This window comes from Martes martes, assembly GCF_963455335.1.
Source record: "Martes martes genome assembly, contig: SUPER_18_unloc_1, whole genome shotgun sequence".
Taxonomy (NCBI): domain Eukaryota; kingdom Metazoa; phylum Chordata; class Mammalia; order Carnivora; family Mustelidae; genus Martes; species Martes martes.
In genome coordinates, this window is record NW_027666704.1 from 1,513,053 (window position 1) to 1,525,707 (window position 12,655).

The window sequence follows — 12,655 nt, forward strand, 5'->3', positions numbered from 1 at the left end:
AAAACAAAAGCAATATGTTGTTGTAACCTGAGAATCAACCTTATTTTGAAACAAAAACATATACTTACCTTAAAACACAAAACAGGAGTTTGAATAGAAATTAGCATCTGAAGCATACCCATGATGACAGTCATGTGCATCCGACAAATGTGACAAACATTGTGGTATTTGTGGGCTCATCCCAAATGTCTCGTACGCCTGTCTTCTGCAATTCCCCACCAGCCAAGAAGGCATTGTCCATGTTTATTTCTAGAGTCTGTATTATGAAAACAGTAGTGTTCCCTCCAAATTAATTTATAATTATAAATGGCATTTCTTCCCAACAAAATTCCTTCCTTCTCTTAGATCCCTTCTAAAGGAGAGACCCACAGCCAAGTTCAGAGGACAGGATTCAGATTCTTGCTTGGCCGGGCACCTCTGGGTGTTAGCACTTTCCTGGTTTTGCACCCATGAATAGTAATCATTTATATTTATTTGCACAATTGCTTGTCAGTGTCCATTACCTCATTTCGGGTAGAGATTGCACTGAGTGCATTCCAAGAATAGTGGGGCCATGAGTGTGAGTGTGAATCTGTGATGTCCATGCAAATTGCCGTTGATTTTTGTAAGGTCCTGTCATGGCAGTATTAGCACAGGCTGGAAAGATCAGGGTTGGGGTTGCCCCAGGCTTCGTGCTTTTGTCTGCCCTTGGTTTGCCTTCACACGAATGTGCTGCAGAAATAATGACCGTATGTGGCAATGTGGGGCTGAAAGTGCTTTCGTCTGTTTCAGATCGGGCAGTACATCATGTCCCTCCCCCTGAATCTTGAGCCTTTTGTGACTCAGGAGGACTCTGCCTTGGAGCTGGCCCTGCACGCTGGGAAGCTGCCCTTTCCTCCTGAGCAAGGTGAGCGGCGCCTGCCTGGGGGCCAGGAGCGGGCTCGCTGTAGCCCCATGCAAACCTGGAGTCCACCTGTTATCCCCTTGGGGAGCTTCTGCAGTACAGAGTGGATTAGGGAAGGAGCGTCGCTGGGGAGGAATTCCTGCAGTGCCCCTCAGCTGCGGAGGCGGGGGCAGGAGGTCCCAGGGTAAACTCTATGTACCCACGGGAGGTGGAAGCTAGCTCTCCAGGCGGGGGTCCCACCTGGCAAGTGCAAGCCCCCTCTTTGGACCATGTGCTGAGTAAAATGGCACCCATAAGAAGAGTTTTCCTCATTAGGACAAAAACAGACTCTTCACTGTAGAAGTGATGTTTCCAGTCCAGACACCTCTGGCTGGAGCTTGTTCCTAGCTCTCCCGAGGCTCCTGGATCTCTAAACGGACAAGGTGAAGATACAGTAATTAAAACTCTTCCTTTTCCCATTATCTGGGCCCTGACAGATTTGAACAGAGACCACATAGTTTCTGATCAAAAATCCTCTTATTCCTAATATGGGATTTTATAGGCCTCCCTTCATGAGGCTGAGCAAACAGAAAAATCACGTGGTATAGAAAAGATTCCAGCAGCTTACCGGCAGGTACAACCCTGAGAATAAAATCACATTGAAAAGTTTAAACTAAAGGGATGCTAAAAGGCATACCATATAAATGCAAATAAAAAGAAAGCAAGAAAGTGACAGTTGAATCAGAGCAAAAGATAACAGATGGGACCAAAGTGAGTCATTACATCGATAAAAGGCAGATCCTACAGTGAGCCTGTGACAGTCAGGTACACTTACATGTCAGGTGGCACAGCACTGAGCGCTGTGAACGAGAAGCTGCCCAAATAGAAGGAGAAACTTTTTTTTTTTGGTTAGATCAGCCAAACATATTTTATTACATTTGATAAGCATTTGAAATCCAAGTTGTAATTAAAGCTGATTCGCTGCTTTTGTTTTTGAATGTAAAATAAAAATCAATTTTATATTTTGGTATACATTACATTTTATTGATTATGTTGTCCATATGACAAAAATGTTTATTAGCAAGTTATATTAACTGTAAAAATTGAAATTAATTAAATTGAAATATAGAAAATTAAACAAAACTAAAGATGGAAATTACACAAAAGGAAAGTGATGTATTGATATATTTTATGCCAACTTGGGTATTCCTATCCCGTTAAACTGTTTGGTGTCATAATCCTAAAATTTTATGATTTTGAGAGACAAAACCACGTGCGTATTGAGAACATCGTGCACCTCTCTTTCAGGCTTTGAAAGGAAAATTAATGAGGCTAAAAGAGGAGTTATTTAGTATAATCAATACACTTGATCAAATCAATACATTGGGCTTTTTAATCCCACAGAGAAGAGGCATTGTCAAATTTCCATAAATCATTTGTGAAGATGTTACAAATAAAATCTCTGTGAGTTTCACAAGGTCATACACATTAAGGGAACTCATAATTTTTGGAAAAAAATGATAATTGTATACAAATTTCACAGTTAGCTACAGTACAAGTGAATAGCAACTCAGGGGTAGGGAAGGGAAGACTCTTTGAAATGAAAGCCAGAAACTAAAGGAAGTTGAAAGATGAACGTGAGAGATTGGAGCAAAACAGCAACACGGCTGGTAGGTGGCAGTTCATATCCCTGTTGTATAAAAGTGCCCACAGATCAGTAAGAAAAAGATGACACCCCACGGAAAAATAAGTAAATAACATGAAGGCATTCAAATAACCTAAAAACAGGAAGAAATGTGTAACTTTAGTAATCCTCAAATGGCTGTGAGGAAAGTAACGTATGCCTTTATTTTTTTAAAGTAGGCTCCACGCCATGTGGAGCCCAGTGCAGGGATTGAATTTACAACCCTGAGATCAAGACTTGAACTGAGATCAAGAGTCGGACGTTTAACCGACTGAAACACCCAGGCTCCCTGAATGCATGCCATTTTGTAACCTATCATACTGACTATATAGAAAATATATACAGATTTATATATATACACATATGTATGTTTGCACTGAATATTGGCAAGCACAGAGGAGAGCCGTTTAAATTATGCAGTTTGGATTTTTGGAGTTTGACACACGTGCACGCACATGCCTACGCACAGACCTAAACATGCCGGGAGTGAGACCAGTTACACTGGAGTCCCAGGTTCTGCTCGTCTGGCTTCCAGAATGGCTTCTTGTTTCTTCTTCTTTTTTTTTTTTTTAAGATTTTATTTATTTATTTGACAGACAGAGATCACAAGTAGGCAGAGAGAGAGGAGGAAGCAGGCTCCCTGCCAAGCAGAGAGCCCAATGTGGGGCTCGATCCTAGGACCCTGGGAACACAACCTGAGCCAAAGGCAGAGGCTTTAACCCACTGAGCCACCCAGGCGCCCCTAGCTTCTTGTTTCTTCTGTTCCTCTCATATTTTTTTCAAGAATATTTAAGTCAAATCCCAGGCATCCTATCATTCCATGCATAAATACACCATCATGTATCTGAGATCGGACACCCAACCGACTGAGCCACCCAGGTGCCCCACCAACATGTATCTCTTACTGATGCCAATTAAATTCAAGTTCAAATTCTTGGGCAAGAAAACAGTGGTGCTGTGTCTGTGTCTGTTACAGCACACCAGGGTGAGCGTAAGGCCTTATTGTCCCATTGCAAGGAAATAACATACACATTTAGTTAAACTGCAATTGTTTTCAGTCATTCATTCACTTACCAAACTGTTATTAATTGCTGGGCATTTGTTTTAGGCATTGTCAGGATGGAAAAAACTCCAGCCATAAAGTAAAATTGTAGCAGTGATGGAAAACAACAACAAGCCCATCCAGGTGTTTCCTTTTTTTTTTTTTTTTTTTTGTAATCCCTTCCCTTTCAACATCATATTATAAAAAATTTCAAACATAGAGAAAACTGGGAAGAATTACCCAGGGGATTTCTAGCATGTTAACATTTGCACATTTTAAGAACTAGGTGGTGAGCCGCCAGTAGGAGCTTTGAGGCTTAGACAAATGGCTTTTCATAATCAGTGTAGTTAGAAGGTAGTTTTAAAAATCCTTACAAGTCTTTTTCCCACAAGGAAATGGAACTTTGGGAACTTTGAAGTGATGTGTCCAGAGGTCACACACAGCATGTGTTGAAGCAGGGGCATTTGCAGGGAAACTGCAATCCCTGTGCCCACCACGTCCGCTCTCTCAGTGGAGGTGCCGAGGATGGGGTGCAGTGGGGTGGGGTCCCCCAGAGGCGGCCCGCACCCGCCGGGTGCAGGGCAAAGGTGCTGCCTAGGTGTGGTGGTGGGCCCCCTGAAGGCTCCCTTCTCTGTGGCCGGGGTTACGAGCAGAAGGGGACAGCTGGTAGGCCCTGACACAGAGTGGCCCTATGGGGAGGCCCAAGAAGGTCAGGACTACACCATTCCCACAATCAGACACAAAAGCTGAGCCTGACGCTTCATCTACCTGGCTTTTTAACACCTTCTTTTTTATTTTTGTTTTTTTTAATTTAATTTTTTGTTCAGTGTTCCAAGATTCATTGTTTATGCACCACACCCAGTGCTCCATGCAATACGTGCCCTCCTTAATACCCACCACCAGGCCCTCCTAACCCCCATCCCACCTCCCCTCCAAAACCCTCAAATGGTTTCTCAGAGTCCACAGTTGCTCATGGTTCTTCTCCCCCTCCGATTTCCCCCAGCCCACTTCAGCTGTCCTTCACCCAGTGTCCTCTGTGTTATTCCTTATGTTCCACGAGTAAGTGAAACCATATGATAATTGACTTTCTCTGCTTCACTTAGTTCACTCAGCATAATCTCCTCCAGTCCCGTCCATGTTGATACAAAAGTTGGGTATTTATCCTTTCTGATGGAGGCATAATACCCCATTGTGTATATGGACCATACCTTCTTTATTCGTTTGTCTGTTGTTGGGCATCTTGGCTCTTTCCACAGTTTGGCAACTGTGGCCATTGCTGCTGTGAACATTGGGGTACAGATGGACCTTCTTTTCCCTACCTCTGTATCTTTGGGGTAAATACCCAGTAGTGTAATTGCAGGGTCATAGGGTAGCTCTATTTTTAGTTTCTTAAGGAATCTCCACACTGTTTTCCAAAGTGGCTGCACCAACTTGCATTCCCACCAATAGTGTGAGAGGGTTCCCCTTTCTCCACATCCTCTCTAACACTAGGTGTTTCCTGTCCTGTTAATTTTGGCCATTCTAACTGGTGTAAGGTGGTATCTCAATGTGGTTTCGATTTGAATCTCCCTGATGGCTAATGATGATGAACATTTTTTCATGTGTCTGTTAGCCATTTGTGTGCCTTCTTTGGAGAAGTGTCTGTTCATGTCTTCTGCACATTTTTTAACGTGATTATCTGTTTTTTGGGTGTTGAGTTTGAGGGGTTCTTTATGGATCTTGGAGATCAGCCCTTCGTCTGTAGTGTCATTTGGGACTATCTTCTCCCATTCCGTGGGTTGCCTCTTTGTTTTGTTGACTGTTTACTTTGCGGTGGCAGAAGCTTTTGATCTTGATGAAGTCCCAAAAGTTCATTTTCGCTTTTGTTTCCTTTGCCTTTGGAGACATCTTTTTTTTTTTTTATTTATTTGACAGAGAGAGAGATCACAAGTAGGCAGAGAGACAGGCAGGGAGAGAGGAAGGGAAGCAAGCTCCCTGCCAAGCAGAGAGCTCAACGCAGGGCTCAATCCCAGGACCCTGGGATCACGACCTGAGCCGAAGGCAGAGGCTTTAACCCACTGAGCCACTCAGGCGCCCCTGGAGACATGTCTTGAAAGAAGTTGCTGTGGTCGATGTCGAAGTGGTTACTGCCTATGTTCTCCTCTAGGATTTTGATGGATTCCTGCCTCCCGTTAAGGTCTTTTATCCATTTTGAGTTTATCTTTGTGTATAGTGTAAGAGAATGGTCTAGTTTCATTCTTCTATGCATAGCTGTCCAATTTTCCCAGCACCATTTATTGAAGAGACTTTTTTCCACTGGATATTTTTTCCTGCTTTGTCGAAGATTAGTTGACCACAGAGTTGCGGGTCCATAATCTGGGCTCTACTCTGTTCCATTGGTCTATGTGTCTGTTTTTGTGCCAGTACCATGCTGTCTTGATGATCACAGCTTTGTAGTAAAGCTTGAAATCAGGCAGCCTGATGCCCCAGTTTTTTCTTTTTCAACATTTCCTTAGCAATCCGAACACCCTTCCTTCTTGAGATTTCTTTTCTCACTTGCATTTTGTGTATTTTGCTCCCATATCTTGCTTCTTGTCCTTGCCCTCTGACTAATTATTCCTGGCCTGCTTAAAAACCCACAGATCCCCTAGAACCTACGGGATGAGATCCAGCTTCTCCCTGGCCGGGGTTGGAGACTCTTCTCAATCCCACGCGGTCACAGTGCACAGCCCCATCTCCCGCCCCCACGTGCTCACATTCCAGCCACTCAGAGGATTTTTTTTTCCTGAGTAAAAGTCTCCTGCCCTGAGAGTCCCACTAGTATCCGAGGAGTGATTGCCCGGGGCGCCTCTCTCTGCAGCTCTGTGTGCGCACGCATGTCAGCAGCAGGACCATTTCCCACGTGCCCTGTTCATCCTGTGTGCTTCTGTAAACCCGTATGTGTGCCATCTGCCTGGACTGCCCTTTCTCCTCCCGTGCATCTGGGAAACTGTCCCTCGTGCTCGGGAAGCCCAGGGGTGAGCTCCCACTTCCGGGCTCCTGTCAGTCTTTGGCGACATCCTGGCTGCAGCCCTGACATGGCTGCGTGGTGGGGCCTTGTCTGTCCCCCGGCCGGAGGGTGCCTTCGGGGCCGGAGGCAGTGTGGACCTAGCAGGGCCTTGGACGGAACTCGTCCAGTTAGCAAGCAAGCAAGTGCCCGCCACCGTCGGTCCCGCATGGGCGCCCTATTCCCCACCCCAAAGTGCCGCCCCAGGCCTGGTAGGTTTATCCTTTCCTCGGCCAGGGTCTCAGGGAGGGAGGGTTATGCCCCAGACCAGCCACCCTGCCTGGCTGTGTTTCCGGCCACACGACCACCGGGCCAGCGGTCCATTTCCAGGGAGGAGGCCTTAGACCTCGTGTTCTTAGCCTTGTGCTCAGTTATGTTCATCCTGTTTTTGGTTTTTAACTTTCTGGTTTGGGTTTGTTGTATAGATGCTACATGTAAAACAAGGTCACAATTTTAGGAAAGAAGAAACCATGACATCCCATCAGTGAACACGATGGTGTTTCCATTTTCCCATGTGTTCTGTATTATTACTGTTGTTTTTATTGGTGGTGGTATAGCAGCATTTTGCTTATCTTCTCCTACATATATTTGTTTTCTCTACTTGTCCGTCTGCTTTTTGTTGTTGTTTTAATATCAGGCCTCAGGGTTCAAGGCCTGTCTGGCTAGGATGGTGGCTCCCTCTCCCTGCATCACCCTGCCCCAGCCTGACTGGCTCTCAAAACCTTGCTGTTGACCTACAGTCATTGCCTGTTTGTCCTGAGATGGGGTCCCTACGATTCTAAGGGCACCCTCATTGACCCAGGCCTGTTCCCCCAACGCTACCCGCTCCTGCTCTGTATACAGACTCCTCCTCCTTCCCCACAGGTGATGTGACACGGAGAGTCACCATGTGTGTGGCACTGGGAGTGTGTCACACACTCCATGCTTGAGGCTCAGGCCGAGGCGTCACGTGATTCTCACCACAGCCCCGCAGAGTTGGGCTCTCAGAGGCTGGGTAGCACGCAGCTCATCCATGGTGGAGGGCCCTGGTCCGGGTCTCACTTCTGCCGTGGTGCCTGTGTGTCGATCGTTGCCATCTGTCTGTCCCCTGTAGGCTGTGCTGGCTCGCCCACCTTCTCTGCTCACATGGGCCGCCTGCCCTCTCATGGGGTCCCCCTCCTGCCCTCCCTCCCGGCCTGCATGGCTGCACAGAGTCTTTCGCCTTCAGGCACGCAGAGATCACTGTCCCTCACCTGACTGCGTCCTCTCCTGAATCATCATCGTACTCCGTCCATACCACTTGGTCTAAGATGTAATTTTTCTCCGTCGCCGTGTTGCCCACGGAGACCGCAGCTCCCTGGTGTGTGTGGGCGTATGGCCCCCATCATGGGCCTGGCCGCCTGGAGGTGAAAGCTGCCGGAGGTGGGATCTTCCCGACCCCAGTCATCGTTTCTGATGCCCTTCCCTCCCTTCCCAGGGGACGAGCTGCCCGAGCTGGACAACATGGCTGACAACTGGCTGGGCTCCATCGCCAGAGCCACGATGCAGACCTACTGTGACGTGATCCTACAGATCCCTGAGCTGACCTCGCACTCCACCAAGCAGCTGGCCACTGACATCGGTGGGTGCCCCGGGGCAGGCGGCTGGAGGGATGGCTGTGGCCCATCGCATCCGTCGGTGCCCCCCACCCTCCAGCTCTGGGCTTGGCTGCGGAGCTTGTTAAAAATGCAGACTCTCTGGGCCTCGTCCTCAGAGATTCTGACCTGGAAGTCTGGGTTGAAGGCTGGACATTTGTATTTTGAAAAACGTCCTGGGGGATGCTGGTCGGCTGCCCTTGAGGGGGGCTCCCGTGCGGTGGGTTGAAGTGAGTGACACAGACTTGCCTTTGCTGCCTGGCCTTCTGCTGCTTCTGTATAATCGCCCGAACCAATGCTGACTACGCTGCCACCGTGCGCCAGGCATGCCTCATACCCACATCGAAGGCCACCTTCAGGGCCCCCCTGTGAGGTCGGTGCACAGTGGAGGTTCCCCCCACCCAGTGCTGGTGAGGACACGGAGGCACAGGACAGCTCATAACAAGGCCACATACGATGCCTGCGTGCCTCCTCGGTCAGAGGGCCACACGCCCACCTGCTCCTGCTGGCGCCCGCCCCCCGCAGGCGGGGCCCTGAGGTTGTGGGTGCTGCGGGCAGGTGGCAGGGGAGTCTCCCCAGGGTCTTGGTATCATTCCATGGACCCATTTCCTCTTTACCTGAAGCAGCTCTTGGGGTGGTGGGGAGAGGGTTGTAGGAGCCTTAGAGATCAGCTCCCTGGGGACCCAGACAGAGCTGTGACCTGGACAACCACAGGGCCAAACCAGGCTGTTACTTTGCTGCAGAAGAAATAGAAGTGGGACGCTTTCCTCTGGGTCCCGGGGCTGCTAGGGACGGAGCCAGGCCTGGAGTCCAGTGTCCTGACTTCACAGTCAGCTCTCTGCAGTCCCAGAGAGCAGCCCGCTTTTCACTGTGGCACTGGGCCGTGTTTAGGGAGGAAGAATGGGGCGATCCTGGCGCCCAGAGGTGGCGCCTGTTAGTACAGGCAGGTGCACTGAGGACAGAACCAGTCGGGATGAGCGAGATGCTGGCATTGCCTACAGATTCCGGGAGTCCCTGTTCTTTCTCCCTCTGTGTTCAGCTCCCTCTGAACCTCCGGTCCCGCTCAGCACTGACCAAGCAGCCATTCCGTGTGAGCCGCAGCGCTTGGAGCCTTAGCCACTCCCTGGGCTTACTGAGCTTCTGCAGCGGGGAGCGTGGCCAGGGCCTGGGCTCCCGGATGAGCGGAGCTCAGTTTTACGGATAAACTCATGCAGGTGACAGGTGCCTGGGATACCGCTCGGCCTGAGTTGGGCATGAGTCAGCCAGCCCGCCAGGGCAGAGCAGGCACCTCCTGTGGGCTGTGGCTGGAGCCGGCCATGGACAGAAGGGCAGCAGGGGCTTGTGGGGGGGGGGTGCTGTCTGCCGCCCTCGAGGACAGGATGAAGGCGGAGCCAGAGGAGGCCACAGAGCGCTCCCCTCAGTATGGCTCAGACCAGCCCTGGAAGGAGGAAGTCAGGGCAGCACTCATTTGTCACCTGTGACACATCGGGTGCTCCTGTGGCCTTTGGCCCATTTCATCCTCTTGACAGTGCAGCATCGATGGATGGATGCAGGGACTCAGAGACGAGGGGTTCACCGAGCTCACCCCAACCTTGGAAACCAGTTTTCACCTTCCCTACTCTGCCAGTGTCGCATAAGCTTGCCTGGTGGTTAGAGTCGTGGGGCTTCTCTTAGAAGGAAAGGATCCCTGGACCCTCTCTTGGAGATTCTCACCAGTGTGGTCTGGGGTGGGCTCGGGAATCGGTCTCTAGCTAGGACCCCAAGGGATGAAATAGGAAGTGTGGGAACGTGCAGTGCACCAGGCCCCCACCTCAGACACTATCCTTGTCTTCACAGGGGAGCTTGTGCTGGGAAGTCTTAGTCGCTGCTCACATAAACCCGTGTGTCCCCGGACTCTTTGGGGTCTCCATGTGGCCGTGGGGCCCACTGGGGAGTGTGGTCAATAACTCAGGAGTCCCAGTGTAGCACTGTGTGGGGTGAGCTCGTCCAGCTGCAGAGCTGAGTGTGCAGTGGGTGGTGGGGGAGGGCCAGTCCTATATGCAATTAGAATTCCTAGATTTAGGCCAAACTGACAGGTTTTTCTTTTTCTTTCTTCTTCTTCTTTTTTTTTTTTTAAGATTTTGTTTATTAATTAATTTATTTATTTGAGAGAGAAAGTGCATGGGAACAGGGAAGAGGGGCAGAGGGAGAGGGAGAGAGAGAATCCCAGGCAGATTGTGTGTCGAGTGTGGAGCCTGACGCGGGGCTTGATCCGAGGACCTGAGCTGAAATCAGGAATTGGACGCTCAACTAGTTGGGCCACCCGGGTGCTCCTAAGCTGACAGTAGGTTTAATCCTCTTGGAAAACCCCTCAGAGTAAAGGCCTGGCTGCTTGGGGCAGAGTGGACACCCGGCATTTTGGGGGTTCAGGGTGGACGTCTGTCTCTGTCCCACTTGGTGCTCAGTCTCTTGAGCTGTGTCTGTCTGCTCCCCATCCCTACAGACTACCTGATCAACGTGATGGATGCCCTGGGCCTGCAGCCGTCCCGTACCCTTCAGAACATCGTGACCCTCCTGAAGACCAAACCCGAGGATTACAGGCAGGTCAGCAAAGGCCTGCCCCGTCGCCTGGCCGCCGCAGTGGCTACCATGCGGAACGTGGACTACTGACTGCCCCCCAACCCCCCAGCCTGGTCGAGAAGAGGCCCAGGGCTGGGGTTCCGGGGTCACAGCAGCTCTCCAGAATGGATTTGCTCAAACCTTCTGCCTGGGATTGGGCAGGATTCATTTCAAAAAGACTTGTTTCGTTTGTATAATCAAAAGGGAGGGGGTTGTAAATTAGAGGCATATTATTTATTAGAGCAGGATTTTCAGATGATTTTCTGAATGATCTGATCTGAAAATTGATAAATACCGTGAAATGAAAGAAGACTGTTTTCTTTCCTTTGCTCAGTGAATATTTGGGTGCCTTCCATGTGCTGTGCTCCAGGCCCTGGGACACAGGCCAGAAAGGAGGGGGAGAATCACCAGAGAAACCAGCGAAGAAGAGGATGTCGGATGGTGGCATCAGGGTGGAGGGCAGCCCCCAGACCCACAGATCAGAGCTGTGCCTGGCAGTGAGGGATCAGTGCAGACCAGGCCCTGGGGCACATCCAAGGTCAGCGGCATGGAAGTAGGAAATCAGGTTAGAGGGGAGCTGGGGGCTGTGATGAGGACTCGAGCTTTCACTTTGTCTCATTCGAAAACTCACGGGATGATGGGGACTCTCAGGTGTTTTGCCAGTAGCTTCTCTGTTAAGATGAACAGAATAAGGTAATTTGAGTGACTCGAGCAAATAGCAGTTGAGCTTTCTCAAGAGCAGAAAGTCCTATGGCCCCAGCTTTGGGCACTGACTCAGTGGCTGGAGGAGTCAGAACCAGGACCAGCGCTTCCCTGTGATCTTGACCTTTTCTGCACATACTGGCTGCTTCCTCCGGGCAGGGTGACTCTTGCAGCTGCAGGCATCACACGGCATTCCGGGGGGAGGGATGATGGCAAAAGGGACACCGTCCCTTCACCCTGGAGGCAAAGGCCTCCCGAAGGGCCCCCGTGGCTTTCTCCTTGTTCTCTCTGGTGCGTTCTTGGTCACCAGGCATCCTCCCAGCAGCAAGCAAGGCTGGGAGCGCGGGCAACAGGACCACCTCTAGCTGGGGTTCTCTTGGGCAGGATGGTCGCAGGGCATGCAGTGGCATCCCTGGCCTCTGTCCACCAGATGCTGGTGGCACTCTCCCGCTGGGACAGCCAGAAAGGTCTCCGGACCTTGCCCAAGGGCCAGATTCCCCTCCAGCATGGAAATCCTGACGTGGACCAGGCAGGACTTATTGCCTAGGCTGGGCGCCCTGGTGCCATGAGCAGGCCCGGTTTCTGTTAAAACAAGAGAAGGGGCGGGGCGCCTGGGTGGCTCAGTTGGTTGAGCGACTGCCTTCGGCTCAGGTCATGATCCTGGAGTCCCAGGATCGAGTCCCGCATCGGGCTCCCTGCTCAGCAGGGAGTCTGTTTCTCCCTCTGACCCTCTCCCCTCTCATGCTCTCTTTCAAATAAATAAATAAAATCTTTAAAAAAAAAACAAAAAAAACAAAAAAACAAAAAAAAAAAACAAGAGAAGGGGGCACCACTGTGTCTGTCGGGGTCCTTTATTGGAATTGATGTGTCATGTGTTCCTGCTGCAGCATAGGCTTGTTTCTCTCTGGGAAGCCTCTCAGCGGCCCCGGGGATTATCCCTATCTTACACACAAAGGCATTAAGGTGTGGGCGGGTTAGGGGCTTGCCTGGTGCCCATAGCGCCCGCGCTCCTGACCATGGGATGCAAGGTGAGCACATGACACCTAATCCTGGCCAGGACAGTCAGCTTGTGCTGGCCCTCCGAAGTGGCACCACTGTGCCCACAGCCTCTCGGGAACTGGCCCTCACA

General features: G+C 50.3%; 1 protein-coding gene across 1 annotated transcript in view; it reads left to right on the top strand.

The window, feature by feature from the left end:
- COG7 (component of oligomeric golgi complex 7) overlaps positions 1-12,294 on the top strand; it is an 80,723-nt gene extending 68,429 nt beyond the window's left edge. Inside the window, exons 15-17 of the mRNA XM_080831674.1 lie at positions 772-886; positions 8,070-8,213; positions 10,709-12,294. Coding sequence (XP_080687800.1) covers positions 772-886; positions 8,070-8,213; positions 10,709-10,875 — 426 coding nt within the window. The 3' untranslated portion in view covers positions 10,876-12,294. The remainder of the gene's footprint in view (positions 1-771; positions 887-8,069; positions 8,214-10,708) is intronic.
- Positions 12,295-12,655: the final 361 nt, after the last annotated feature.